The sequence below is a fragment of the Panthera pardus genome, unplaced genomic scaffold, assembly GCF_024362965.1.
Source record: "Panthera pardus isolate Hobbes unplaced genomic scaffold, ASM2436296v1 HiC_scaffold_24, whole genome shotgun sequence".
Taxonomy (NCBI): domain Eukaryota; kingdom Metazoa; phylum Chordata; class Mammalia; order Carnivora; family Felidae; genus Panthera; species Panthera pardus.
This window is the reverse complement of record NW_026526810.1, coordinates 111861050-111887044: the sequence shown is the minus strand read 5'-3', so window position 1 is coordinate 111887044 and position 25995 is coordinate 111861050. Positions and strand designations below refer to the sequence as shown.

General features: G+C 45.2%; 1 protein-coding gene and 1 long non-coding RNA gene across 2 annotated transcripts; one reads left to right on the top strand and one right to left on the bottom strand.

Annotated features, from left to right (window-relative positions):
• The first annotated feature begins 10 nt into the window (after window positions 1-10).
• LOC109253844 (uncharacterized) lies at window positions 11-2106 on the top strand. The gene is made up of 2 exons (XR_002074552.2): window positions 11-65; window positions 607-2106. It is a non-coding gene; the product is annotated as an uncharacterized LOC109253844 (long non-coding RNA).
• Window positions 2107-2250: 144 nt separating this feature from the next.
• Window positions 2251-20892, bottom strand: DLST (dihydrolipoamide S-succinyltransferase). Its single transcript, XM_019427172.2, has 15 exons — window positions 20756-20892; window positions 20153-20186; window positions 17266-17314; window positions 14340-14395; window positions 14137-14211; window positions 13854-13909; window positions 13147-13258; window positions 11471-11626; window positions 11025-11101; window positions 10063-10160; window positions 6161-6291; window positions 4681-4754; window positions 4300-4383; window positions 3716-3883; window positions 2251-2744 (listed from the first exon to the last, which is right to left on the bottom strand). Exons 1-15 carry the CDS (start codon window positions 20816-20818, stop codon window positions 2610-2612), a joined length of 1368 nt encoding a protein of 455 aa, XP_019282717.1. The 5' UTR covers window positions 20819-20892; the 3' UTR covers window positions 2251-2609.
• Window positions 20893-25995: the final 5103 nt, after the last annotated feature.

The window sequence follows — 25995 nt, the reverse complement described above, 5'->3', positions numbered from 1 at the left end:
CCCCCCCCCCCCCCCCGGAGAAAACTCCGTACTTAGTCAAGAGTGAGCCTGGAGTCTACTAGAAGGTAGGAAGCAGGGCTGGTGGTGAAGGGCATGCTAGCCTGTGCCCTGCAGAGCAGCTCTGAGCCGAGAGGAAGTGCTGGCACATAGGGGACACTGGAACCTGGGAAATAAAGTAAGAAGAGAAGTCTTAGAAGAGGGTCCGGGAAGGGGGGTGGGAACACTGGTCTAATCCCGTGACCCGAGATGGATGGTGGCTCCCATTTCAAAGACGTTAATGATGTGAACAGGCTCCCCCAGGCCCTAAGTCTCTGTTCCTTTTGCTACACTACGTTAGGCTAGACTGCTTCCAACCACTGCTGCATGGAAGCGTGAGTTGCTTTTGGAACTTCTGGGCCTCATCCGTGCAACAAACACTTGCACACCTGATGCTCTGCTGGGCCTGGAGTTTTGAGTACTGTTGTCCCTTATGGGACTTCAAGTCTACCTCGTTTTGACCTCCTTTGTAGGTTTATTAGAGAAAGCTTCCAGCACCATGCTCGGGATACATTCATCCCCAAATTCTTCCTTTTGTTGAACCCATTCTCTCCCCACCTAGAACTCTAGTTCTACCCCTGGAGCACTTCGTTCCTAGGACAGACCCTCACGTAGAGACAGCATCACAGTGAGACCAGCAGGTGGGGACTGTGTGTAGAAAGAGCTGGGCGGGCTGCGTTTAAGCTTAGACACCATATGCCCCTCACCTGTAGCCTAGGTTGTCCGCTTACCCTCCCAGTGATCTACCTTCATTTGTTCTTACTGACCTTAACACCTTTGTATACATGTGGCAATCAAGTCCAAAATGCAAAATTATAAAGTTCTACACCCCCGCCAAACCTCCTCAGTCCCTTCCAGAAATGCTGCAAGCCCCCACAAAAATGCAAATGTCTGTTGGTGTTTGCAGTGGTTTCACAAAGGTGGGAACCAACTTCCAGAGTGTGGCCTGTCAGGCTGGAGGGGCTCACCGGGAGGAGGCCAGGCACTTTCCTGGCTGGCAGACTGCTAGGGTTCCCTCTGCTGTTAGTACTGTGCTAACTTAAGTCTGGGAGGTCACAGGATAACCTAGAGGACATGCTGTGGCTTCCAGCGCCAATGACAATCATGGTGCTGGAGATTTGTATCTTGGTACCTAAAAGGAATGCAGAAGCAGGAACCTTTTGAGAACATTTGCCCTTTAATTTGCATTTAAAATCAGTTTCTTTAAATATTTTAGTTACAAGTTCTGAATAGTGAAGACATAGATGCTGCAGGCACTCAGTATTGGCTCCTGTCCCTTCCCCCCACCCCCCACCCCACCCTCCAGGCCTTGCTTCTCTGCTCCAGATCCACACGGGCACTCTGCACTAAGTAAGTGGTTCCTGGTCTCAACCGTCAGCAACCTCAGGCCTGGATGCAGTTGGATACAAAGCGATGAAGCCCAGTGGCTTTCATGACAGGAAGTATGTATTTAAACTAGCTCCAAGCAATTCCAATGATTGCGTCCAGACCCAACAGGCAACACCACCTCACAGGTGACACTGCCTGTCTCCCCACCGTGTATTAGCATCTTGGGGCTGGTTTCCACACAGTCCAACCTCCTCCAGACCTGTGTTCTGCAGAAAAAGAGCTAAGGCCCTGCTCCCCAAGGGCCATGATACAGAGAAACAGCTGCCTCTTCAGGCCAAGTGCTTACACCAATGGCATTTACAAGCTCAAATCAATCTGAGCCAGTACACAGGAAGCCCCCTCACCCCAGTCTCACCTGGCTCCAGCCCTGTGACCATGCCTCGTCCCACTGCCATGATGTGCTAGAATCTGTTCTAAATGACAATGTGTTAGAATGGTTCCGAGCAGCCTGGAAAGGTTGGCACAATCACAGCTGTGTGTTACTGTGCCAAAACGGGGCTACGATGGAGGGTGACGGCAAGCCTGTCTCTTCTACAACATACACCTCGGGGGGGGGGGGGGGGGAGTCTGCCCTCTCCCCGCTCCTACCCAGATCCCGTGGCCTGCGCTTCCTGAACGAGGTAGAAGAGGCATCTTGAAGTCAATGAGAGTGGAGAATAAAGGTGTCATTTAAGCAGCAAAGCAGCACCTCTTGGCCTGTGGTTGATGCCTCCACACAGGTGGAATCGAGTGAGAATGTGCACAGCCAGGACAGAGGCCGCTCTGAGCTTGGGAGACACCATCCCCTCCTAGCCCAGAACAGACTTTCAAAAGATACAAACTTGATCACATGGTCCCCAGTGGTTTCCCTATTGTAGTACACTGGCACAGGGGAGAAGCAAAATCATCTCTGCACAAGACTAATGGGAGAAAGGCAGGAAATGTTAATGAGCATCCATTAAGGCGCTCTCTCCCGCAAGCCTAAAGAAGATATTCGAGTGTAAGAGAAGGGTGCACAGAAGGGGAGAGCCTGGCAGAATACCAAGAAGAGACCTGTGGCTGCTGGTTACATAGTGCCCTGGTTTCCTTGCTTGAGGCCAACAACATGTGCCTGACACCAGGCCAACCTGGGACCCGTGAGGGGACAGGGAGAAGACTGGTTTTCAGTTCCTGCATGGTTGGTGCGTAGGGTACGTGGCTTCCTCCTAAAGGTCCAGGAGGAGGACTCTAGGATCTTCTACCGCTGCCTTGATTTTGCGGAGAAAAGTTACCGCCTCTCTGCCATCGATCAGCCGATGATCATAGGTCAGTGCCACATACATCATGGGCCGCACCTCCACCTGCAGGGAGGAGAAGTTGACAGGTTTGTCTGTAGCAGAGGAGGCCCCACTGGAAGTGGGGTGATGAGAAAGCATGGTCCACAGAGAAGTTTCTGGTTCCAGAGCTTTTCCCGTTGTTGTTGCCTCTGGACACTTAGAATATATTCAAAGACCAAGGCCCACCCTTAGTGCAAAGCTCCCCCACTCAAGAAAGTTTAACCAAGAAAACAAGTGCCTTTTAAAAAATATGCTCTGCCCTTTCATTCATCTGTCATCTAAAGAAAAAGTTTGTCCTTAAATTCTAGCAGCCTGAAGTTTCTTCTTTAGGGTTACAATTTTAAAAAGTAACCAGAGATCCTTAAATGCTCTGAAATTGTATGCCAAGTTGCGTGTGTGAGCATTTTCAAGGGAGAAGACCTAGGATTTTTGGATTCACAAAAGGGAGTTAGTGACCCAGAAAGGTACTAAACACAGGAATCCCAGGAAGTATTTTCCTACCAATGTATCTTCTAGGCCAGCTCAAGACCTTTGACTTCATTCCCTGAACTCCCAGAGAACCACTAAACCTTCATATAACCCGGCAGCTCACAGACTCTCCATTGCTGTTCTCTGGTTCCCGGGGCAGGGACCATGCTTCCAACTGTACCCTTACTCCCCACAGCACCTAGAGAATGGAGCTTGCTGACCATTCCAGATGAAGGGGCAAGCCTTCTTCAGCACCATGGTCCTCACACTTTAATGCACGTCAGAATCACCTGCAGCTTCTGCTTCATCACGTCTGGGAAAGGGTCCAAGAATTTGCATTTCTAACAAGTTCCCAAATGCTGCTGATGCACACACCACAATTTGAGGATCAGTGCTCTAGCTGTTAATCAGAAACTAAGAATGGAACTTACGTCTGAAACTGCAGTGAATCTTTTATAATGAGCAGTTAGATTTCCCTCTCCTCATCATCTAGCTGCTAGGGCATTATTAGCAGGGATGGTTCCTACCTTGCCTCCCACAGCCACTGGCCTATCAAAGATGCCATGCATGCCCAGGATGGCCGACTGAGGGGGGTTGATGATGGGCGTTCCGAAGAGTGAGCCGAAAACACCTCCGTTGCTAATGGTGAAAGTACCACCATCCATATCTTCAATAGCAAGTTCATTCTTTCGCGCCTAAAAAATGAAGATTTAATAATTGAAATGTAAGTGCGACCCAGCTTTCTTTACCTAAAGGGAGTCCAGAAGGCTCCCATCTGAGATCAACAGTCCAAATTCTAGCTATTGTTCAGCTGAGACGCCTGTGGCCAGGGTTCCACCAGAGGAAAGGTACGATGCCTCGAGGACCTTTTCCTTCTTCAGCAGGCCTCCTCCTCTGATAAGGATACCTTCTGATACAAGAGCACGCTGAGCTCTGCCAGATGGCTATACATAAGCTCCTCGGACGACTGCCATTCTCGGGCTCGGCACTCCTTATGGAGCAAAGTGAGGCTCCACCTCCCCGAGCACTGCCCACTGGGGAGCCCGGCCTTCTCCAGTCCTTCCTCCCTGACCTGCCCAGCAGCTGGCACACATGCTGCTTTTCACTGTACCTTCTCTCCCAGTTCACTGATGGCTCGCTCAATATCTGCATAATTCATAGCTTCCACGTTCCTGATGACAGGAACCACCAGACCCTGATGAGAGTGAAAAGCTGTTTTCAGTTGCAAATTAATAGTACCCTTTATAACTCCTTTGATTCAAGTTTATGGTCTCCCTTCCCACTGGGTATCTTAATTACTCCATGTGATTGAGTGTCTTAAAATATTTAGGCTTCACATCAAGAGAAAAGGATGTGGTGTGGTCAAAGTAGGTTAGTCTTTCACTAACTCCCTTCCGAAAAGACAGGATTATAAAAATGTTCTCTCCCGAAGGGCCTGTTTCATACAGACAGAGTCCAAGACCAGAGCCTCCCCCCTCTTTCCCCAACATACCCGTGGGGTGGCTACCGCAACACTGATGTCAATATAATCCCTATACACCACCTCTTTGGCTGCGTCGTCAATCACTACGAGAGAGAACACACGTTACATACAACTCCCCAAGCCTAGGCTAATATGGAAATAACTCCATTAATAGGGTAAAAATCCACACTGCTTGGTACACTGTTGGCTGAGCCTCCTGAAAACCACACCACAGGCAGCAGACTCCTCTTACTCCAGCTGTAACCAATGTGCCAACCCATTGATCGCAACATCTCCCAAGTGACCCTGACTGAGCCTGACCACACGAGTGTCCGTTTTGGGGGGAGCCCTCAGAAGGGCTCAATACACCGGCTCACAAGGGATAGGTATGCACTGGCTTCTTTTTCACCAGCTCTGCCCAAGCCCTCCCTTAACAGACAAGGGGCTGGGGTTTACAAAGTGCTCCCAGAAAGGCAAATTAGCAAAAGGAGGGGTGGGTGGGCCGCTGGTTCCACCGCCTACTCTCACAAGAGGTGAGGGAGGCCTCTTTCTAGGAGGCTCGGGAGGAAGCAGGGTAGTGGAAAATAGCAAACTGGCAGCTGAAAAAATCTAGGTCTAGGGCTGAGAAAACACAAGCTTGGGAATCTTTTCCATAGCAAGTCTACGGTTGTGTTGTTAGAAAACCACCAAGGAAAAGCATGTAACGTGAGAAAGAGGCCAAGAGAACTCTGAGAATTGCCTACATGTCCGGGCAGGCAGAAGAAAGGGATGGAGAGCCAATCAGGAAAGCATGAGAGGAATGGAACACACAAGGAGGGACACATCTGGGCAAAGCAAGGACGCCCCTCTACCTACCTAAAAGTACACCACTCAATGAAAGGGACTAGGGTTTCTGTTTCTAGATCTTTAGGGACCCTTGGCACTGCTGAGGATTGCAAAAGTGTCACTATCCCCTCTCCAATCTTCCAGGGAACAGAGAAGCATCTCAATAGGAAAGAACTGCTTGTTAGATCAACATTGCAATGACGTAGGTGAGCAGAAAGTAAGGAAAACGAGCACCAAGTCCATGAAAGAAGGGCCAAGCCTACCAGTGAGGTTCAGTGACCAGAAACCAAAGGTCACCCTGGAACCTATGCCAAGTGTGATAGGCCACAAGATGCCAGGGTCCGTGGGAAGGCTGGTGCTAGACAGAACATAAGCTTCCACCCTGACATGAGAAGCCTGGAAAACTGGGCTTGCTCAGAACTGCCTGATGGCAGAGCAATTGCCAAACTATGAACTGGGAGGAGAAACCATTCTGTCCAGCTTGGGGGAGCGGGGGAGGCGTAAATAATCATGACACCATTTCAGGAGGGTGAACCAAGAAGTCTCTGGGGAAAGACACTCATGTTTTCACAGGTATGAAAGAGTCTTGGTCTGTTGGCCCCCAACTTTCTGTGTGTGTGGGAGCAGTCTGTGTTCCTGCACACATCTCCTAGGACCTCTTGGGGTCCGGCCACCACAAACTCACCTGCATTTACAACAGGCTGCTCCTGCAAGGCAAAGGCTGAGGCCTTCACAAATGCCGACATGAAGCCTAGTTTGAGGTTATGTTTCTTCAGAAAAGCATCTTTGTGCCGAGCCCTCATCTCCTGGATGTTACTGCAAAAACACATCACAAAACAAAGTGACCACAAAGCCTTTATTTTGATTTCATACCAGCTTCTAACTCCGTGTACACAACTGGGTAAACATTTTTCCCTTACTCTGGACCATCTACCTAAGTTCAAGTTTTGAAATAGTCCAGCGGAGGTCAATATAATAACCTTGTTCCTTTACAAAACCTGGAATCAAAAGAATCAGTCCAGTCTTTAAGGTAGGTTAAGTCCCTTATAGGGCTCCTTCCTGTTCCAGAAATCACAAATTTCAGTGACAGGTAATATGATCAAGAGATCACACAGCATACCAACATCCTTGACTGGATAAGAACGTGATTTCTAGCTACACTAAAATCATGAGCTCTCTACTCTGAGGAAAAATTGTTTTAAGCATAAACACAGTCTATAAAATAAATAGTATTCTTTTTGTTACAATTATGTCCCCAAAATCCACAGCAAACTTGATTATGACTTCCTTGTGACCCTCTTCCAGTCTCCTAAATAATGAAAACAAAAAACAAAACAAAAACAAAAACCTCCACAGGTGTTTGGGCTCTATGTGAGCAAAAGCATCCATGACTATATACGGTCAGGTAGAGTCCAGTGTCCTCTTAGGCTCACGGGAAAGTCAATAGATTTCTTCTTCACCCCCCAGAGTTAGCAGTTCCATATACCGTTCCTTCAAACAGGTGCTAACACCCACCACATGAAAGGGACAAGGCTGGACATCAAGATACAAATATAATAAAGACGTAGCCCTTGCCCTTAATATCAGTTTAATGGATGTGGTTTCCTTGGTATTTAGAAAACTGGAGATGTGTGGACCTAAGTTTTTAGAGTACAAGCAGCAGGGCCTTCTGAGAAGCCTTTACAACGTAAACAGCCTTTGTTCATTTAGGACTCATTTCTCCACAGATGTGTACCACATACATACCGCAGTTAGTGGGAAATGATTTTCCCATTATTTTGTTGCAGAAACCTCAATATTTATCGGAATACAGTTCCATGATGGAAATTGAATTGAACTTTATCTCAAGCCTAAACGCTCAGTTTTCCCTTTCTCCCTATAATGGCCTAATTTGACATTAGCACCAAAGAAGATGGTATAACTTTAACTCCCTCTTCAGACCGTTTGCCTTTGAAAAAGGAAGTTTTCCTAGGGGGCCTGATTGGGTTTAAATGTTTGTTTTCCTGAGTCTAACCTTATTTAGTGCTAGGATTACCACCCTAAAGACATTACTGGTTCCCAAGACACAAGAGCTGCAGAAGAGGGAAAGAGATGTGATAAACATCTCTGCTCTCAAACCTGCCCAAATGCTATTGTCTGGTCATTAAGCAGTTTCTATTTCAGAGCTCTGCCCTTGGAGGCAGGGGCTGGGACAACAGGGTAGAGGAGAAGGCCTCAGAAAGGCCCCTCATGGGTAGCCGATCAGCACAAGACCCAAAGGGCACTCGATCTAAACCACATTACTGACTGCAGTGAGACCCCAGGCCACTGTTAAGTGACACCTCGATTAGCTGCTGAAAGGTGATCCAGCTACTGCACTTACCTTTCCATCAAAGCTGTTGGGCCAACTGCATCTTTCAAGGCCACAAATATTTACATGTTTTGTCTTAAGGAATTAGGTAGAATTTCAAAGTCCAATTCAATTTGTGTACAATCTGGCCCTAATGCACTGAAACATAAGCTGCAGCCTTTGTGATTCATTAGTTAAGGCCCTTCCTTGTGTCCTACGGATAGGAAGGAGAGAAATCTTTTGCTTGAATGATATCCAGTCTTTGTAGGAAGCTTCACGACAAAATGGAAAACATCTAGTGAAATAAGCCACAGAGCCCTACTCTGGGAACAATGCCACAGCGCACTGTCAATACATCACTCCCTTCTCTATGTTTTTCAGATCCCTTCAAAAGAAAACAACTTCCCCTAATGAAAAGTAGGTTAGTAAACCCTTAGAATAAAAAGCAGCAAAGACATGACCTGAAGACTTCATGGTCTTCCTCCTGAATTAAATATAAACTTTTACCCCTGGCATTCAAAACATTCCAAAGTATGGATCCGACTTCCTTTCCCATTCTTTCCCACACATTCCTGACATCAGGTATTTCTCAAATGTATCCTGTACTTCCTGTGTGTGTCAGGTCCATATTGTTTGTTTACAACATCTGGAATGACCCTCCCCCCAATATTACTTGTGTCAAAATGCTAGCTGATCTTAAAACCTATTAAAAATCTCTTTCCTGGGGCGCCTGGCTGGCTCAGGTGGTGGAGTATGCAACTCTTGATCTCAGGGTTGTGAATTCAAGCCCCACACGGGGTAGAGATTAAAATTATATATATATTTATATATATATAAAAAATATATATAAATATATATAATATATAATATATAAATATAAATATATATATAAAATATATATATATAAAGTTTACTTATTTTGAGAGAGCTAGCAAGAGCGAGCACACGGGAGGGAGGGGCAGAGAGACAGAGAGACACAAAGAATCCCAAACAGGCTCTTCACTGTCAGCACAGAGCCTGATGCAGGGCTTGAACTCACAAACCATGAGGTTGTGACCTGAGCCGAAATCAAGAGTCAAGTGCTCAACTGACTGAGCTCCAGGCGCCCCCACCAAAAATAAAACCTTAAAAAAAAAATCTCAGGGCCACCTGGGTGGCTCAGTCAGTTAAATGTTTGACTTCGGCTCAAGTCACGATCTCATGGTTTGTGGGTTTGAGCCCTGCATCAGGCTCTGTGCTGATAGCTCAGAGCCTGGAGCCTGCTTTGGATTCTGTCTCCCTCTCTCTCTCTCTCTGCCCCTCCCCTGTTCACGCTCCGTCTCAAAAATAAACATTAAAAAAAAAAAAAAATCTTTCCTCCGAGTATTGCCTGACCCTCCCCACCCCATCTCTGCCCTATACCTCAAAAACAAATACTCTCATTCTCTCCACCTCATAGTTTTTGTACTCTTCTGATGCTTTTTCTAGATTTTACTTTGTGTTTATCTAAACCACCTGGTAAGCTCTAAAAGGGTAGGGCTCTTTTTCCCTTATCCTTGTATGCCCCTCAAATACAGTATAGCATCTTGTACACAGTAAGTGCTCAAATGCTGCAAAACTTAACTACATTGTCTTCCCCACAGTGCTGACACTTGTATACATCAAAACCTTGAAGAAAATGGGTGAGTCAACAGCTCACCATACAAATGGTTATATTAAATTGTCCCTTTGGTTATCATTCTTAGGTTTTTACTTTAAAAACAAAACAAAACAAAAACTCGCTTTTCATTTCTTTATCAAAGCTGGTAAAGGTGAAAGCAAAGACAAGCCTATGCCTTTCTATCAACCAGTCTGAGTTGCCTAGAAGTGCACTTAAGGAGCGGTCGCTGTGAGAAAGAAGCAGGGTGCAGCGCCCTGGCTCTGAGCGTGAGTCAAGTGGCTCTTTGTCTCCAGGGTAGGGCCAGACATAAGCCTCACTGGCGTGGCTGCCCTATCTCTACTTGGCAACTCAACACCAGTTATCAGGTCATCAGAGTTTAACACCATCATCAGCCTCATTTATCAGACGTCACAAGATTCAGGTATAAAAGGCCCAGTTTTTTAAGTCACAGAGGCAGGCAATTAGAGAATGAAACTGATGGGTTACTTCTTGTGTCAGTCAACAAACAGTGCAAAGGCATCCCTCTTCTTGCTGTTAGTTTTGGAATCAGCACTAGGTAGGGGCTGGGGCAAGTTCAAGTGTTCTCCAAGGAAAAGGAGATAGGGACCAGAGCGCTCACCTCATGTCGATCTCATTGAACGTAGTCAGCATCGCACACGTATTCTGGGCCTCCTTCAGACGCTGTGCGATGCGCTGCCGCATCCTATTCATTTTCTCCTGAAAGTGGGACAAGTATTGACAACTTGGTCTCTCTGGATCAAGCCCTCCCCGCTCGGTCCAAGGGAGCACTCAGCTTACAAGGACTGGATGGTCAAGGACTATAGTAATAAAGCACAAGAGCTCCAGGCTTTCTCTTGCCTGTGGTGGCTTTGTTCCTCTGAGCAAGAATGAGAGGAGACCCAGAGAAAAACTACTCACTCAGATGTGCCTGCATTTGACCAAGAATGGAGGGTCAGGAAATGGTTTGATTTAAAAACCAAAACCAATTTATGGTTTTGTCTTGGGACAGCCCAAGAATCACGACAGAATGGGCAATTTCTGGTGATAAAGACTTGCATGAGAATAGCTACCGTGGAATGGAAACTCACAAGCAACAAACTTTGAGGCGACAGTATTTTTAGGAGGTACTCTCAGGCAGGGGAACCCACACACTTGACCATACTTCCTTGAGGTTTTATGTCCCCCCCCGGTAGCTACTATTACTATGTAGCCTTCAGCTAAGTGTCCCTGAGGGGCAGGAACAGAGCTCACCAAACCACCTCTCTACAGTGTGTGTTACTGTGGGAGGGAGGGCGCACGTCAGTAAGCTCCCATCTCCTGCAAATATTTCACTCAACCAAGGCGTTTCAGCGGTAGCACAACACAGTGGGGAAAAAAACCACTGGACAAGTAAACGTTCAGAAGACTTTAGGTTCTATCTAGTCCTATCAATTGACTGTTATGTGACTGTGAATACATCACTTCCTAAACTCAGTTTCCATGAGCTGCTGGCCATTCAAAGGTAGGCACCACAGGGCCTGCACTCCACTAATCTCAACGCTGCCCCCTGCCTCTTCCTGGAAGTGGTCCCCAGAGGCTTACCCGATGTTCTGAACGCAGACCTTTGCCAGCTCCTGGCTCAGCTACTGGAGGGGCAGCAGTGGGTTTTACTGCAGACACTGAAAATGAAGGGAAGGTACAGCTGCATCAGAAAATCAGAATAACATTTACTAAGTGGCAGTGCTCTCATACTGTATTGTCCCTTAATCCTGAAGATATTCTGAGGTGTACTAGGACCATTCCCACTTCACAAGTGAATGATCTGCTCAGAGAAGTTAAGTAACTACCCTAAGGTCACACAGCTGTAAACAAAAAGCTGGGATCCAAATCCAGGTCTTCTGATACAAAGTCTACAGTTCCTTCTACAAAGCCGTCAACAGAGCCTGTTCAGAGCCATGATTAGTCTCAGATTCTGCCCTATGAGGGAACATGACATTAGATGAGATGTTCTTCTCCCACACAGAGACACGTGGGAGGTGAAGGCTTACCCGGTTTGCTAGCGAGAGGTTGTGAGGGTGAGGGCACTGGTGGCATCTGAGTGGGTATGGATGCTGCAGGGGGAGGAGGAACTGCCGATGCTGTAGGCTCTGCTTTTGGGGCTGCAGCAGCAGGAGCTTCTGGTGGCTTGGCCTTAGCAGGAGCAGCTGAAAAACAAAAACAGAGGCCATTGGCGTTGTCTGGAACGAAAAGCAACCAAATCAGACACTAAGCAAGGTTGAGCAGCGAAAGCTCTATCTCGAATCATTGACACATTCTACCTGGGCATCTGCCATATATACAAGGCAGTATGAAATGCACACAATGATATGAGGCCCTATCCTTCCATTTCCCAGCGCTCCTGGATGTCCTACATTACATAACTGACTTAATTCAGCTGCCTTCCTGATTTCACATGTATTGACTGCTGGTCAAATTTAGCGAGTACTTTCACAGCACCTACTAAGCCTATGGCAATATAAACTTCCAAGCAAAAGAAATCCAGGCAATTGAAGATGCTAGCTAATACAAATACATGAAAGCAACACATTTCTAGTTACAGGAATACTGACAGTCTCATCTTCTACTTTAACATCACGTGTGGAAGAATACTCCGAACTATTAAAAAAGAAAGGTCTAAAATAAAGGCTCACTCAGACTTAGAGTTCAGAGCGTTTCATCTAGCATAATGCTCATAAATCAATGAGGTGGCCAAACCCTAAACTCACAACTTTAAATTAAATGTGTATTTTGAGTTTATCCAGCTGTACATATCTGGTTTCATATGTAAATTAGAAGAACATTCTTTTCCAGGAATGATAAAGAGATAGAATTCTTCAACTGGAAGAATCGATCTTATTCCCTAGCCTTCTACCACACATTATCTCAGCCTGGTCTCAGCCTGATTAATCTCTCTACTTAACTATATTGTTAACGAGAAAGAAAGAGACGTTAGCAGTCACAGCATTTAACAAAGAATCAGAAAACCAGTTATTTTCTTTTCTAGCCCCTCATACTGACTGTAAGGTCCCATATAATTCCTTTTCTTGTTTCTTATTTCTTCCCAAGGGAAAGAGCAACCCTCCCTACAAATGTTATGAGAAAACACGAGTGGAAAAAACACACTGACTTCTCCAGAATGGACACCATGAAATATTATTTCTTCTCACTTTAGTAGAACAGTGGCTCTCAGCCCTGGCTTTGTATCAGAATCACTTGGAGAGCATTAAAAACACCCAAAAACAAACTATAATAGCCAGGATCTGTTAACACCAGATTTCATATATCAGAATCCCTGGACCATGGAGTCTAGGCATTTGTCTTATTTTAAAACCCCCATGTGATTCTGGTGCCAGGGCTGGGGAGGAGGAAAAAAAAAAAAAAAAAAAAAAAAAAAAAAAATCACTATCTTTAGAATCTTCTTCATTCTATTATATGTTTAAGAAAAGGTCCAGCATAAGAAAATACACGGAAAGAAGAGTTATTACAAGTTTTTTTTTAAAATACCCCTTTCTTCTAGAACTTGATATTTAAAGTGCCCACTATATAAATATCACCTTAGTCCCTCAACTAACAGCAGCCGGAATGCCAAATAGTCTTTGAGGTATCAAGGAATTAGTACATTATGCTCAGGCCCAATTCCAAGGGGGAACACTGGAGACCTTGACAACCAGGAGAACTTCTTTACCGCCAGTTTTCCTGAGCGTGAAAAGAGGAGTGCCTCCTTCTACTTTTCCCCCATCAGGTACCAAAAGCGCTTCAATCACGCCATTTGCTGGTGATGGGACCTGCACAGATGTCTGGAAAACAAGGACAGATGGGGAAAGAGTTCAAATTTTTACTCAGCATTAGAAATTTAATTGTCTAGAATCTCCAATATGAGTCACAACAGTTGCAAAACAGATATACAAGACTCTGCACATAGAAACACCAAGGCCACACTCTCAGAGTAATGAAGAGTCAATGCTATTGTGAAGATTCACCCTTTGTCCTTTCACAGAAACATTAAAGCAATGTTCAGTTAATGTGTTTCCAAGTGATACCAAAAAAAAAAAAAAAAAAAAAAAAAAATCCAAACATCTCATGCCCAAGCACAAGTGCAGGAACACACAAGTGCAGGAACACGTGTGTGCACCACCACCCCCTCCCCCCACCACACACAAAACTAAAGCCACTAAAGTACATAATACATATACTGAGAACAATCCAAAAATAAACTTTTAAGACTTGTTTTCTTTTTAATGAGCTATTCCAACAATTTAACAATGGAGGTTAAAGCAAGTTAAAAATTATCTTTAAACAACAATTAAGTCCCTGTTTTTTTTTTTTTTTTAATTAGGTTAATAAACCAAGGGGGAGAGCATGAAAGATTACATAAATATAGGACAAGCCTACCTTGTCAGTTTCAATCTCACAAACCACTTCATCTTCTGCAACAGTGTCTCCAACAGCTGAAAAGACAGTCAAAGGCTGCCTGTTAAGTGGGAAGGACTCTAATAGCCACAAAATCCCTTTTGACAGGTGTGTTAAAACACCCTTTTCCTGTAGGGTCAGGAAAAATTACACTGCACGTAATAAGAAGAAAGGAGCCCAATTACTGAGGCAGGGAGAGGGGGAGGGCAATGACAACTTTATAAAGCATTTAAACTTAAGAAACGAGTAAGGCCTGAAATCTTACCTTTCTCCCACCTAACATCTCCCTCTGTGACAGATTCTGCAAACGCTGGGGTTTTGACTGTAATCACATCATCCTCTAGGAAAAGAGCAAAAAAGAAAAATCACATGGAGTCCATATATTTCCGTTTTAATTAAACTCCATTGTTGCTCTTCCCATTAAAACGCCATTCCCAAGCAGGCAGGGAATTGAAGGCTGGTACTTACTGCACACAGCTGTAGTTCTGAAGAAGCGAACACTGAAGACACTACTGTTGTTAATACTACAGAAAAAACATAAGAAAAGTAAGCTCCTTTAGCAGGTGAACCACTCACATCTTAGTCTAGATAAGGCACCATGGATCACTTTCCCTTTAAATCAGTGATTCTCAGCCAGGGGTGTCCATCAGTGTCACCTAGGGGAACTTTTTCAAAGCATACGTGTCCAGGTCCCATCCCCAGAGATTATGACTCAGCAGGTCTATGGCAGAGCCCAGATGATTTGGGTGCCCTAAGAAGTAAGCTCCTCGGGTGAGTCCAGAACCCTGTGCTGAAGTGAAACGTCAGGTCTCACAAAATAGAGCCTTACATTTGGTTCAGTGAAGGAAAAGATAAGCATCTTGGTCCTTTGCACACCCACCAAAAGGAACTGGCTTCCTGATTAGGTTTTTTCTTAACCAAATCCACCTAAGATAAAGTACGTGCCATTGCGCCACAAACAATGAAATTTTTGTCTGCACGATTACAGACCGAGATCAGATAAGGCAGCAAGATGACACAGTTAACTCTGTATTAAAACAAGATGTTATGGGCCAAGGGTGGGGGCAGGGGCAGAACCACCAAAAAAGTCCTAAGATATCTCTTAGTCTGTTCTCCTGCTAGGAGGCAGCACACTGGTCCATTCTGGACCCACTCAAGAAGAACCTCAAAAGACCAAGGTATTTTCCAATATGGCACTAACTTCATATAATGTAAACTAGAGAATGAGATCACCTTATATGCACGAAAGCAATAAGAGTGGTTAACTTTAGAGAGTGGGACATGTAGATATATATGGTATCCATGGTTATCTGTTAACACACATATACATTTGGGGAGAATGACTAGGACCGATGGGGACTTTCACTTTCTACACTTCAGGACTGTTTGAATATTCTACAACAAGCACCTTTAGGATACGAAAAACAGATTTAAGTTGCCTTTTGTTTTTATTTACTTATTTTAATATTTATCATTGAGAGAGAGAGAGAGAGAGAGAGAGAGAGAGAGAGTGAGTGAGAGAGTCAGAGCACAAATAGGGGAGGGGCAGAGAGAGAGGGAGACACAGAATCTGAAGCAGGCTCCAGGCTGAGCTGTCAGCACAGAGCCTGACATGGGGCTCGAACTCACAGACCATGAGATGACCTGGACCGAAGCTGGACACTTAACCAACTGAGCCACCCAGGCGCCCCTAAGTTGCCTTTTGACATTTCTACTTTTGTAATGTCAAAATAACTATAAGATCTATGTGGAATCAAGGGGAAAATGTATGTTATTTTTTGAAAAAGCACAGAACACAAAGTAATCTGCATAAAGTCTATAACCATGTGTAAGCACACGTTCGTGGGACAGAACTGGTGGGTAATGTGCAACTGCAGAGACTGCTCCGTGAGAACACTCAAGAACCTGGAGCACTGGCTGTCTCCAGGAAAAGGAACTTGGTGGCACTGCAAGACCACTTCTGAATCATGAAAAATCAAAATGTTTTATGATGAAAGGATTTTTAAGATAAAGTGGGTACCTTATTCACAGAAAACAGACAAAAGACAACACAAAAACAGTTATAAGATAAGGTGATCTCACCCCTGAAATTTTAGTGTTTTTTTGAAAAACAATTTACTTTCAGATGGTAATTTGTTGTATATATTGCATAGAAATTTGTGGTTGTTCCAATTTTCATTTAAATTGTAGATGAAGGGCATCTAGGTGGCTTAGTTGGTTAAGTGTCTGACTCTTGGTTTCGGCTCAGGTCATGATCTCACGGTTTGTAAGAATAAGTCCCATGTCGGGCTCTCAGCTTATGGTATGGAGCCTGCTTGGGATTCCCTCTCTCTCCACCTCTCCATCCCTCCCCTGCTCATGCTCTCTTAAAAAAAAGAAACAAAATGTATTATATGTTCACTGTAGAATATTTGGAAACAGCAAAAAAAAGTACAGTAAAAATACAGAACCATTTTATAACCTGCGTTCTCCCACTTATCATAGTGTGAACGTGTTAACATGACATAGCTTAACCAACCCCGTGTTGTTTCCCCATTTTGAGAGAAATCTGGGTATACCAGGAGTTCTTCAGTATAGATTCTTAGAAATGGAATTGCTAGATCAAAAAATACACAGTTCAAAGACTCATGAATGTCAACTGCCCTCCAAAAAAACCTCAGAAATTCATTCCTTTAGTACTAAGTGCATCATTTTCTCAATTGAAAAGAAAATCCCATTGTGATGCATGGTGAAGAAGGAACTAATCTGCTGACCCTTCATTTTAAAGACTCTCCCTAGACAGAAAGTAGCTTGACAGCTGTTTAACCGATAACTAGAGAGCATCCTCTTACCACCACCCTGAAAATACTTGGAATGAAAAGTGGCATTAAGCAACATTCATAAGCAGAAGTTAATCTGAAACACACATGGGTGGCCTTTCTCAAACTGCATTATGCAATAATAGCATTCCCTCCAAAGCAGTCAAAGTCCCAGGACTCAACTGACTAGTCTTTTGCTTTTACTGTTTCAAAAATGAATACTATGCTACCAAGAGGATGCTCTAAATCTCCACAATAAATGTTAACCTCCAGCCCTTCGGCAGCATCCGTATCCAACCAGAATACTTATGGGTACCCTTGTATATTTATTCCCATAAAGAGAGGGTTCCAATTTCACTTTCTTTATAATCTAAACACCTGAGGACAACCACACTCTCGGGCCAGCACTGGACATGAGGCTGAAGCTCAAGGTATATCACACATCATAAATCAACAACAAGATTAGGTCTAGAGACTCAACATAACCACCTTGATAGCTAGGCTTCGAAGCCAGTGAAGAAAGCAGATGGTCAAATTCAGAACTAGAGTCTTAAATACCCTGTGGTCACACATTTGTGCTCCCCAGTGATACTTACACAATCTTCCTGCTGTCAGGGTAACCTGGTCCCTGACATAAGGAGACCCCTGCAAGAAACAAAACAACTCTTAACCAACAACTCTTATCTTATACAGGTTACCTGCTGGGAATGGAAAAGTCTGTTCACCTCCTAATGCTGAGATAGAGCAAGATCAAATGTAGGCACCAATATAATCTTTATCAAAAGAGTCCTGCTTCTCAATGGCAGAGAGCAACAGGTATGTGGGGATGAGACTGGGTATATGTTTGAAGAGGAAAGGGGAGAATTCTAAGGGCAAAGCTGGAAGTAGTTTTATCATCTTATTTACCTTAAAATTCATAAACTTCCATTATCCTTACATATTTTCACAATAAAACCTCCCTACTCCCCAAGTGTTCAAATATAACTGAAACTTGAGAAAGACACATAATGGCTTCTCTTGTGACTACACACAGCCTCATCTGAGAAGCAGTGGGAATGTTTGGTCTGGGTTTCTGTTTCCCTGGTTACTTAAAATGCATGAAGCTGGAAATCTTACTACCCAAACTCTAGTAGCAAAGACTGGGCTACTTTAGGTTCAGGGTCTCCAGTTTGCCCCAGTACCAAGCAAATCACGGTCCCTCATTTCAGTTTATTGTCTTCCTGTGATCTCCCTGAGGTCTTCCCCTCTGGTCAGACTCAACAAGGTTGGAGCCCCTTTCTGCTCCACCAGTTGTCCTTATCACAGATAACGGCACTTCCCCAAGTGACAACTAGTTACTACAGTACAGCTGCCTCCCCTAACAAATTCTTTCATAGCTCTTATTTCCTTCAGATCTATTAACAATTCTTTCCAAACCATGGGCTCAGGAGACACCAAATGGGAAACAGCACTCTCTTGTGCCCCCTCCTCCCCCAAATCTCCAAGGTTTCAGAGTCAAGTAAGTCACTTCTCTGTTCAGCAGTCAATGCCTCTGCGGTACAAATCCCAAGTACAGCATGTCTTTGAGCCAGAACAACCAACAGCTCATACAGAGTTTTGGAACCCTGAGTCCAATTTAGAGTTCATCCTATAGCAAGTCTCATTTATACAGTGCTTTAGGGTTTACCAAAAGCTTTCACAGGGGCACCTGGATGGCTCAGTTGGTTGAGCCATCAGAGCAATCTGACTCTTGATTTTGACTCAGATCATAATCCCAGGGTCATGGGATTGAGCCCCGCATCTGGCTCCTCACTATGCACGGAGGCTGCTTAACATTCTCTTGCTTTCTGCCCCCTCCCCTTCTCATGCTAATTTAAAAAAAAAAAAAAAAAAAAAAGCTTTCACATAAATGACCTCATTTTGATTTTCATGTCTCACACCTCCCTGAAGTAGAACGACCATCTGTCATTATTCCCATTTCATACATAAGTAGGGTTTCTGGAGGTTTAAGTAACTAGCCCAAGGTGAAGCCTTGGGACACAACGCAAACCCCAAGTACAAACCCCAAGTTCTTTCCGTTGTCCTGCCAGTCTATAAATGGGGAAAATGTTTACTTTTGGGATTCCTAGTTTAAAAGAATATTTATTGTTGAGAGTCCACTACAAGCTCACTCTGCTAGGTGCCTATGTTCTCAGGACTCTTAGGATGAAGTCCAAAAACTTTACACATCCCTGAACTGTACAGCCCTCCCTATCTTTGCAGCCAGACAGACTTCCTTTCCATTTCTGTGACCGGTTAAGTCCCTTCCTGCCTGAAAACGTTTGCACAAGCAATTCCCTTTGCCTGTAATATTGTTCTCTTGGCCAACTGCTATGTATTCTTTAAGACTTGGCCTAAATGTCACTTCTTCTGGGAAGCCTTTAGTGACATTCTCACCACACTCTCCACCTTCCCAAGCTGGGCTACATCCCACCCTTTCATTACACCCTGGACTTCTCGCTCATAGTCATCACAATGTAATTGTGTCCTTACGTGTGCATAAATGCATATTTGCTGTCTCTCCAGCTAGCCTTAAGATTCTGGAGGGTATCCCTGTCACTTAGCACAGTGCCTGGCATGTAGTAAGAACTCAATAATTCATCTGTTGAGCACAGGAGTAAGCGACAACATGGTGGGTTAAGAGTTGAGGCTGAGGAGTCAGGTAGACCTGGCTTGACCGATAGTTGGCCGAGTGACCTTGGTGAAGGCACTTACCCCTTCTTGGGTTATGCATTTGTAAAAGAGAATACCTCTTTTATTGTTTCTTGATGATTAACTGCAAAATGTGCAGAAAGCACTCAGAACAATGCCTGGCACACAGAAAGCTCACAATAGGATCAACTCATTCAACAAACATTTATGCCAGGCATATAAAAAATTATTGGGATAAAACCTAAATTCCTTCCAATAGTCCACACACCATCTTCTATCTCAGACCATTCCCTCCCTTAACCAAAATTCTCTGGCTAAATCACCTTTTTTTTCCCAGTGCCAAAACACTGCCAAGCTCTTCCCTTCCTCGTGGTCTCTGTACATGCTATTCCCTTTCCTTCTCCTCGTCTTCACTGAACTGGCCTCTGTCACACCCTCTGGGTTGCAGCTTTAATGTCCCCTACTAAAGGGGGCCCTTCTGTCCACCTTCATTTGTTTCCTTCTCGGCGCTTGACCAAAATTCATGATCCCTCATTTGCTTAGCAATTTACACTGTCTTTTCTCCTAGATTGGAAGTTCCAGAAGGGCAAGAACTGTCAGCTGCTGCATCCCTAGGGAGCACCTAGTACAGGCAGGAGAAACTCAGTGACTATGTGCTAAATGAATAAACGATAGCTGTTCTTATTAAATAGTACTTTGTTTCACTCCTATATATCTGAACATCATGTGGAGAAACATTAGCACCCCGGTTTCCTCACTTACTGCTCTGCCCAGGAGAAAAGCATGTTAGGTGAAGACAAGGGCACAACTTACCAGGCAGGGAACGTCTCCCTAGAGGGCAGTTCCCCTGTTGAGAAAGAAGACATTATCGACGTCACCCAAGATGAAAGGAGGGAAGAAACAGCTTTTTCTTTTAAGTACAGACTCAAAGCTGCCCGGGTGCTAGTGACAGGTGAATCTCATGACTCCAAAAGGCAAATGCAACAACCAGGGCTCTCAGTCCCAGCCGGGCCTGACAAACTATCTCAACTTCCCACCGGGGCTGAACACCCACTGACTAACGGGAGAGAGGGGGCGGGCCCCGGATCCCGTCTGGACTCCGCCGCGCCTCCTCCCAAACTCTGAGTCTCGTGTCGGGACGGGCGCGGCTCTGGGAGGCTCCTCAGCCCCGGCGCGGAGGGTGGGGCGCAGCCGGGGACGGGGCGCCGGCTGCCTCGGGAAAGCTGGGGGCCGCGGGGCTCTGCAAGACGCCCCAGAGAGCAGCCGCGGCCCCGGGCCGCCCAGTCCGCGGCCTCCGCGTCCCGGTGCCCTTGGTGCCCGGCTTGACCGGCGCGCCGCGCCCCAGCTCCCCAGGCTGCCCCTCGGCCCGCCGGCGCGTTTCTCATCCGCCGGGGCCCCGGCCCGGCCGGACCGTACCTTCTGAAAAGCAGACAACGAGCGGCTGAACGCCCGAGACACGCAGCGTGACCGGGACAGCATCGCGGCGGCGGCAGCGGCGGAGCCGAGGGCGGGCGGACACCGGATATAGGGCCCGGCAACAGCCGGAAGCGGGGCGGGCCACGGTACCTGCCGCCCGGGGAGGGGTGTTCGGAGCGAACCACTGGCGGGTGGGGGGAACCGACGGGCCGCTCGGAACAGCCCCGGCCTCAGCCCACCTGTCAGCGCCAGGGAGCCTACGGCGGTGGGGCGCTCTTGGAGCCCGCTGCACTGCCTGCCGGCCTGGGTCGGTCCTCCCGGGGCACCTACGACTGTCCGGAGACCAGGCCGCTCCCGGAGTCCCGCCCTCCCCGACCTTTCCTCAGAGCTGGCCGTGAGTTTGGCGCCAGTCTCTCCTGGGACCCCGGGACACCGCGCCTTTCCACCTCTGCACTACCGGCAAAGAGAAGGAGGCTGGCATGGGCTTTGAACTCGGACCTTGGCAGACACGCCTGCCCTATCTTACACTTGAGTGGCCTTGGGCAGGTGACATTGCTTCCTGAGCCTCGGGTTCCTCAGATATATATAAAAAAAGCAAGAGTCACTTCCTGGCCTCCCTAACCCCAGAACAAAGAAGCAGCCCCAAGGAACCTCTAAAGGTTCCCACTGCCCTTTTACCAGCGAAGATCAGCAAGTAGCCTTACTTCTGCAACGTCTCCTGATCTTCCCTCGTCCTGCTCAAATTCTCTCCAAGCTAATTGTAACCCCATACATCCTATGCATTTTGGAGGTGGTTCCTTAGTCACTCTATCCCTAGAATACAAACCACGAAATGAGGGACCTTGTCTGTCTTGTTCACTGCTGTATCTCAGCACTTGGAACAGAGATTGGCATAGGTAGGTGTGTATTAACCATCCTGCGTGAAACCTTCAAAGTGAAAGCACATAGCACCACCACCCCTCTTTAGTTTTCCCTCCCCTTCAATGCCCAAGCCCCTGAATGTTCAACCGTATAGCTCACCTTCCTAATAGAAAAGGTTTCCTATAAGCTTTGGTGGAATTAAGAATGAATGAATGAATGAGCCACTAATGCCTGTTCATGTTGGTTGCTTCAGCTGAGTCATCTTGCCAGGTCCGCAGGCACCTTTATGGTGCCTTCACTCACCTAAACTCTGGAAGCTTCCACCTCAATCCTACAAGGATTGGCAGAAGCCCTAACGAGAAATAGAGAAAACCTTCTTGCTCAGCTGCTGCCCCTGATCAAGTCTTCAGCATCCGTCACCTGGATTCTTTTAAAAGCTTCCAAAAGGGACCACCTGGCTCCACTCACACTTTCTCTAACCCATCCTCCATGTCAAAGATCCTTTAGAAACACACATCTAATCCTGTCACTCTTATGATTGAAGTTTTTCAATTGCTTCAACCTATCAGTAGGATGAAGTCCAAACTCCTCAGTTTGACCAGGCACCTGATAACCTGGCCTTTGGCTATGCTGTGATCCCCGCCCCCCTGATTTTCACTGATGTTGAGCTCTCGTCCTTACCACACCACTGGCAATAGCCCCGGTGTGCTATTTCACTCCTTCCCATCTTGGCGTGGGCTGATCCTACCTCTTAGTTGCCTAGGGACTTCTAATCATCATGTGAGTCTCTTTTGAATCCCTTTCCTAATAATCAGAGTTAACAGATACCTTTTCTGTGCTTCCAAAGCATTGTGCCTGTGTCTCTCCTTTGCATTATAATGTCCTTTTTTTCCTGTCTCCTCTCCTGGACAGAGCAGAAGGAGGAGAGATGACTCTAGTCTTCTGAATCCTGTGCACAGAACACAGTGCCTGCTATGCTGTAGGTACTCAGTAAATACAAATGGAATTACTAAATACTGCCATGCTTATAAGACTTCTGGATGCAGCTAAAGAGTCCCAAAACAGTAATCACTTGCAGGGTTTGCTGTTAGTATTTCTTCGATAGCTATGGGGTGCCTGGGTGGCTCAGTCAGGTTAAGCGTCCGGTTTGGCTCAGCTCATGGTTTCATGGTTTGTGGGTTTGAGTCCTGTGTCAGGCTCTGTGCCGGCAGTTCAGAGCCTGAAGCCTGCTTCAGATTCTGTGTCTCCCTCTATCTCTGCCCCTCTCTCGCTTGTGCTCTCTCTCTCTCAAAAATCAGCAAACATTAAAAAAAAAAAAAGAGTGGAGGAATCTCAAATGCTGCTTCACTTTGTTTTAATGTTTCTTAGACAGCTACTTAATTTTTTCCACTTTAAGTAATTCGTTTGAGAGGTTCCTATCTAAAGTTTAGAAGTTCAGGCATAGATGATGTGTGGCAAAGCATTTCTCCTGGAGTTTCAGTGATCACCCAAGTTAATCTCAGATGTTACGGTTTTAGACACCCACATATACGTGCTGGTGCGCGCACACACGTACAGCAGAATGCAAAGTCTGTCTCAGAGGATAAAGGTTGAAATCGATTTCCTTCAGACTCATAAATGAGCTTCTGTGAAGTCCAAGTTCCAACCCAATAAGCTCTCACCCTCTTCTGTATTTAGAGCCTCCTAGGACATAGCATCATCTATTAGGACAGGAGTTATGTATGTAAGTTCATAAACTTGTGTTTGTGGCAGAGTTCAAAAGGGAATTTATTTATTTTTTTACATTAAAAAAATCTTAATTCCAATATAGTTAACATACAGTGTTACATTAGTTTCGAGTGTACAATATAATGATTCAACAAGTCTGTATATCACTCAGTGCTCATTAAGATAAGTGCACTCTTTTTTTTTTTTTAATGTTTATTTCCGAAGGAGAGAGACAGAGCGTGAGTGGAGGAGGGGCAGAGAGAGAGAGACACACACACACACAGAATTCAAAGCCGAAGTCTGACGCTCAACCGACTGAGCCACCCAGGCGCCCCTAAGTGCACTCGTTTTTTTAAAAAAACTTTTATTTATTTTAGAAAGAGAGAGAGAAAGAGAGAACGAGTGGGGGAGGGGCAGAGAGAGAGGGGGACAGAGGATCTGAAGTGGGCTCCGTGCTCACAGCAGAGAGGTCAATGCGGGGCTTGACCTCACAAACTATGAGATCATGACCTGAGCCAAGGTTGGATGCTTAACAGACTGAGCCACCTGGATAAGCGCACTCTTAATCCCCTTCACCTGTTTCACCCATCCTCCCACCCACCTCCCCCCTGGTAACCATCAGTTTGTTTTCTGTAGCTACAAGTCTGTTTTTTTGTTTGTCTCTTTCCTTTGTTTTGTTTCTTCAATTCCACACATGGGTGAAATCATATGGTATTTATCTTTCTCTGATTGGTTTTATTTTACTTAGTATTATACTCTCTAGATCCACCCATGTTGTTGCAAATGGCAAGATTTTGTTCTTTTTTATGGCCGAGTAATATTCCACTATGTATACATATATATTTTCCACTATATATATATATGTATATTTTCCACTATATATACCATTTATCCATTCATCTATTGATGACACTTGCACTGCTTCCCTAATTTGGCTATTGTAAGGTTTTTTTCAAAAATATTTTTAGGGGCGCCTGGGTGGCTCAGTCGGTTGAGCGACCGACTTCGGCTCAGGTCATGATCTCACCGTTTGTGAGTTCAAGCCCCACGTCGGGCTCTGTGCTGACAGCTCAGAGCCTGGAGCCTGCTTCCGATTCTGTGTCTCCCTCTCTCTCTCTGCCCCTCCCCCGCTCATGCTCTGTCTCTCTCTGTCTCAGAAATAAATAAACATTAAAAAATTTAAAAAATATATTTTTATTTATTTTTGAGACAGAGAGAGACAGAGCATGAGCAGGGGAGGGCAGAGAGAGAGGGAGACACAGAATCCGAAGCAGGCTCCAGGCTCCTGAGCTGTCAGCACAGAGCCGGATGTGGGGCTCGAACTCACAGACCTTGAGATCATGACCTGAGCCGAAGTTGGACACTTAACCGGCTGAGCCACCCAGGCGCCCTTAATTTGGCTATTGTAAGTAATGTTGCAATAAACATAGGGGTGCATATATCCTTTTGAATTAGTGTTTTCATATTCTTTGGGTAAATACCCAGTGGTGTGATTACTGGATCATCTGTTTTGTTTTTAATTTCAAAAGGGAATTTAAAAACATTTTTTTAATTTTTTTTTTAACGTTTATTTATTTTTGAGACAGAGAGAGACAGAGCATGAACGGGGGAGGGTCAGAGAGAGGGAGACACAGAATCCGAAACAGGCTCCAGGCTCTGAGCTGTCAGCACAGAGCCCGACGCGGGGCTCGAACTCACAGACCGTGAGATCATGACCTGAGCTGAAGTCGGACGCTTAACCGACTGAGCCACCCAGGTGCCCCTAAAAAACATTTTAATTGTAAAATATATATTCAAAAGGGTATATAAATATATGTGTATTATTTAAAAAAAATTTTTTTTCAACGTTTTTTATTTATTTTTGGGACAGAGAGAGACAGAGCATGAACGGGGGAGGGGCAGAGAGAGAGGGAGACACAGAATCGGAAACAGGCTCCAGGCTCCGAGCCATCAGCCCAGAGCCTGACGCGGGGCTCGAACTCACGGACCACGAGATCGTGACCTGGCTGAAGTTGGACGCTTAACCGACTGCGCCACCCAGGCGCCCCTTTTAAAAAATAGTAAAAGGAATACCCACATTCACCATCCAGCTTAAAATAGAAAAGCCCTATGTGTCTTTCCCTGCTGGTCCCCCTAGAGTTAACCACTGCCAGGCTCAACTATATATTAACCCATGCCCTCCCTTCCATTATAGTTTCTATACGCATGTGTCTTAAACTTTAAATTTATTTTGCCTATGTTTTAAATTGAGGAAAATATGTATTTACTTTCAAATTATATAAGAAAAAATTTTTGCTTCTAGAAAGGATAAATAGCTCAGTTAATGAAAAACACAATGGAGGAGGCAGCCTACTTTAAATAACACACACAATATTCTTTTCTCTTACCTGAAATCCCCCAATATTCATACGTGTGGTCTGAACTACACACTCACATCCTTGTTTACATATTTTTTAATATTATTGACCAGATGGTAGATGGCTGGGCTATAGCCTATCTTTCCATCTTCTGGACTTCTTAAAATAGAGACTATATCCTATATTCACTTAGTATTATTCATAATACCTAGATTCCATCTATCTGTCCATCTCTCCATTAAGTTTTTTTAATGTTTATTTATTTATTTATTTATTTATTTATTTATTTATTGTTTATTTATTTTTGAGAGAGAG

What these genes read in the sequence shown, in the direction of transcription:
- DLST (XM_019427172.2), bottom strand. Translation starts at nt 20,818, where the DNA reads ATGCTGTCCCGGTCACGCTGCGTGTCTCGGGCGTTCAGCCGCTCGTTG. An exon ending in AGATGTTAGGTGGGAGAAAG is followed by an intron (nt 13,910 to 14,136) that starts GTAAGATTTCAG and finishes CTGTCTTTTCAG; the next exon opens with CTGTTGGAGACACTGTTGCA. An exon ending in TTGCGGTAGCCACCCCACGG is followed by an intron (nt 4,384 to 4,680) that starts GTATGTTGGGGA and finishes CACTCTCATCAG; the next exon opens with GGTCTGGTGGTTCCTGTCAT.